Here is a 3,662-nt window from a genome sequence, read left to right on the forward strand (position 1 = left end):
CATTGCTGGAGAACTTGGATCCTGGACCTGCCTCGAGGTGGTGATGCTCTCACAGCCATTTCTATAGTTAGGAGAACCCCGGGCCCACTTAGGGGTCCATTTACCTCTGCTTCACCTCAGAAATCCGTTCTGGTCTCGGAGCAAAGAGGATAAGCACTTCTGAATCTCCGGCTTGTTGGAGGGCAACTGATCCCACTGCTTTTCCCAGAACAAGGCTGAGTGGGCACCTTTGAGTTTCTGTAAGTAATTGGTGAATTTCCAGACGGACAATTGGCTCACAAGATACATAAACAACCAACTTTATCATCTGGAAGTGCCTCCTTGAGGGCGAAGAGTGGGGCAACAGGCTAGAGTGTGGTGGTGACTGTGTACTCGTTTTCTTCAAGACCCCAACATGGGAAACAGCTACAATAAACTGGAGGCCATACTGACTCTTGCCATACTGCCCTGGGTAACTCTGATCCAGGGTTCCTGCAGCAGCTGTCCAGCTGGTAAGGATGAACACCAAGGACACATTTGTGTCTGTCCTACTGCCCGCTTCTTAATTCCAGGGTCATACTACCTGATTTAATTCACTTCTTGGGTTCCTCCTGAATCTGATTTCACTGCAATGGTCATGAAATTTCCTTTCTTAGTGGATCTAGCCACCATTTCCCATCTATCAGGAGAAGCTGCGATTCTGTTCTCATTTAGTGATAAGATGTACACAGTCTACTTTAATTCTGCCACATCTGTGTCATATTTTTTTAAAGTTCTGTAGTCCTTCCTGTAGTCCTTCCTGTGGAGGGTCCAGCTTTAAAAGCCAGTTAACCTAGTGTGGGCAAGTGTTTTATGTGATTACAAATGTAAAATCTAGACCAGATTGCTTACTCTCTCAGGGAGGGAGGGATGGGAGGGTCAGAAGAAGGGAGAGAATTTGGAACTCAAAACCTTAAAAGATGAATGTTAGAAAATGGTTTTTACACATAGTAGGGGGAAATAATTACTTTTAAAAAGCCAGTCAACCCCTAATCAAACTACAACTTATCTAGTTTGTACCTTATAAGTAATACCTGGAAAACACTGAACTTTCTATATTTTTATTTCGCCTGTGACTTTAAATATCTTTGAATACAGCAAGTGAAGATTGTAAAGTGCCAAAGAATCTGAGTCCCTTCTTTTCCCTGTTAGGTACTTACTGGAATGGCACAGAATGTGGAAAAAACAAAAATCAGGCATGTATCCCGTGCCCCCCAAATAGTTTCTCTAGTACAGCCGGCGATCAGAGGACATGTGACATATGCAGGAGGTGCCAAGGTAAGAGTGCATGCAGAGGTACATAGGGATGTGTAAATATGGATTATGCCTTTAGGGTCAATGTTGGGTAAGTGTTGAAAGAGACAAATTTGATCCCCTAGTGTGTCAAGCTTCTCTTCATGCCCATGACTTTAAACATCAGTGAAAATGTTTGTCTTGCACTCGTAGCTCATTTTCACTTATAAATATATCTTTCCCCCTTATATTACCTATCAAGTCATCCCTTATGACAAAGAATTTTTAAAAATCAGGTTCATCTGGCCTCAGACACTTCCTAGCTGTGTGACCCTGGGCAAGTCCCTTAACCCTCATTGCCTAGTCCTTACTGTTCTTCTGTCTTAGAACCAACACACAGTATTGATTCCAAGAGGGAAGGGAAGGGTTTAAAAGAAGAATAAGAAGAAAAATCAGTTTAGTAAAACTATGCAACAGGAGTGCCAGTACATGCAGGACTCCGTACCTAGTTTTACCACCTAGCAAAAGATGTATATTTTCTCACCATCCTCTCCATTCCCATCACTTATGCTGTTGCCTCCATATACTCAGATTCTTTTTTTTTTTTTTTTAAATTCTTACCTTCTGTCCTAGAATCAATACTATATGTTGGTTCCAAGACAGAAGAGTGGTGAGGGCTAGGCAGTGGGGGTCAAGTGACTTGCTCAGGGTCACCAGGAAGGAAGTATCTGAGGTGAGATTTGAACCCAGGACTTCCCATCAATGGCCCTGGCTCTCAATCCACTGAGCCACCAATCTGCCCTTTATACTCAGAATTTAAAAAAAATTTTTTCTTTTAGTGGCAACTACATAAAGATGATATGGGGGTTTTCAAATGGGAGAAGTAACATCTTATTTAATTATTTTAGATGAAATGCTATTTCAGAGTTAATGGGGATATGCTTCTATTGACCAAAATGAAGGGCCGGGGTGGGGGAATAGATATTCTAAGAGCTTATTTAGCCCCCAAAGCTATGAGAAACTTCATTAATATATTTATATATCCAGTTTTATTTCAATTCAACAAGCATTTATATGCCTGACACTGTAGTAAAATAAGGGCAAAAATGGTGCAGTCTGGGAACGGAGGATCTTCCATTCTCCTGGCAGGGGCAGGTTTCATTGTAGATCTTGTCAATAAGCATTTGTGCCTGTTTTCGCATGGATTTGGATTTTGTTTTAAAGGTATTTTCAGAACTAAGAGGGAATGTACGCCAACGAGTAACGCAGAGTGTGAATGTATCTCCGGCCTTCATTGTTCTGGAGTAGGATGTGAGAGCTGCCAACCAGATTGCAAACAAGGTCAAGAATCTACAAGAAAAGGTAGGTCTGCTTTTCCCCCCCTTGAAGTCTATTAGAAATCCTAAATTTATTCATCAATCCATGACTATGTAGGTAGACTCTTTAGTATCATCAATAGGTAGAATGAAAAGAATGCTACATGAAGTTAGGGGATCTGGGTTCAAATCCTGACTGTGCTATTTACTATATATATGATTTTGGGAAATATTATTTAACCTTCTCGGGCCTCAACTTCCTTATCTGATTTGTAATAACTAAATTACACTCTGGTTTAGTTTAATTTAGTTATTACAGATTAGGGTTTTTTCTAATTCTAAACCTATGCTCCTATTAGATGTTACATTTAATGACACATGTATAAATGATGGAGTTAAGTGTATTAGTGAATAAGGATTTCCATTCAATAAATATTGACCTGAATATTTGTTTTTCATTCTACATCACAGTATTTTCAAACATAGTCACACCAGAAAGCTTCTGTGCCATTAGAATAGATTCCTGAAGACTATTTCAAATCACAGGGCTTTGAGATCTATTGCACAGTTACACATCCTTTTTATGATATTAAAAATCATTATGAAGTTTATATTAGGGAAGGAACTTAGAATGATGATAATACTTATGCTTTTTCACCTCCATTTTCACTTTTTTTTTCAAGGTTGTAGAGACTGTAGCTTTGGTACCTTTAATGATCAGAAACAAGGGAGCTGCAGACGCTGGACAAAGTAAGCAGAACATTCTTTCCCTTTAAATTATTAAACCATGAGTCTAGGTTAAATTTATATTTTAAGATAAAGAATGCTAAAATTTTACATATCAACTGAGTTCATCAGGTAAAGTAAAAAACTGGAAAAAAATATCATATCGATGACACAAATGACATCACCAATTCTATCTTTTCATTCCTCACTTCTTTGCAGTCTAGTTTCATAGCCTGTTGACGTAATCCTTTTTCTCTCCCTCTCCCCCTATCCCTCTCTTTCTCCCTCTCTCCCTTCTTTTCTCCTTGGCCTTGTCCCTCTTATCTCTCTCTCTCTCTCTCTCTCTCTCTCTCTCTCTCTCTCTCTCTC

General features: G+C 39.5%; 1 protein-coding gene across 1 annotated transcript; it reads left to right on the forward strand.

The window, feature by feature from the left end:
• Window positions 1-380: 380 nt before the first annotated feature.
• Window positions 381-3,455, forward strand: TNFRSF9 (TNF receptor superfamily member 9). The gene is made up of 4 exons (XM_044685234.1): window positions 381-491; window positions 1,171-1,296; window positions 2,476-2,613; window positions 3,251-3,455. Exons 1-4 carry the CDS (start codon window positions 395-397, stop codon window positions 3,319-3,321), a joined length of 432 nt encoding a protein of 143 aa, XP_044541169.1. The 5' UTR covers window positions 381-394; the 3' UTR covers window positions 3,322-3,455.
• The last annotated feature ends 207 nt before the right edge of the window (window positions 3,456-3,662 follow it).

This window comes from Gracilinanus agilis, unplaced genomic scaffold, assembly GCF_016433145.1.
Source record: "Gracilinanus agilis isolate LMUSP501 unplaced genomic scaffold, AgileGrace unplaced_scaffold7660, whole genome shotgun sequence".
Classification (NCBI taxonomy): domain Eukaryota; kingdom Metazoa; phylum Chordata; class Mammalia; order Didelphimorphia; family Didelphidae; genus Gracilinanus; species Gracilinanus agilis.

What these genes read in the sequence shown, in the direction of transcription:
- TNFRSF9 (XM_044685234.1), top strand. Translation starts at nt 395, where the DNA reads ATGGGAAACAGCTACAATAAACTGGAGGCCATACTGACTCTTGCCATA. An exon ending in CTGCAGCAGCTGTCCAGCTG is followed by an intron (nt 492 to 1,170) that starts GTAAGGATGAAC and finishes TTTCCCTGTTAG; the next exon opens with GTACTTACTGGAATGGCACA. An exon ending in TCAAGAATCTACAAGAAAAG is followed by an intron (nt 2,614 to 3,250) that starts GTAGGTCTGCTT and finishes TTTTTTTTCAAG; the next exon opens with GTTGTAGAGACTGTAGCTTT.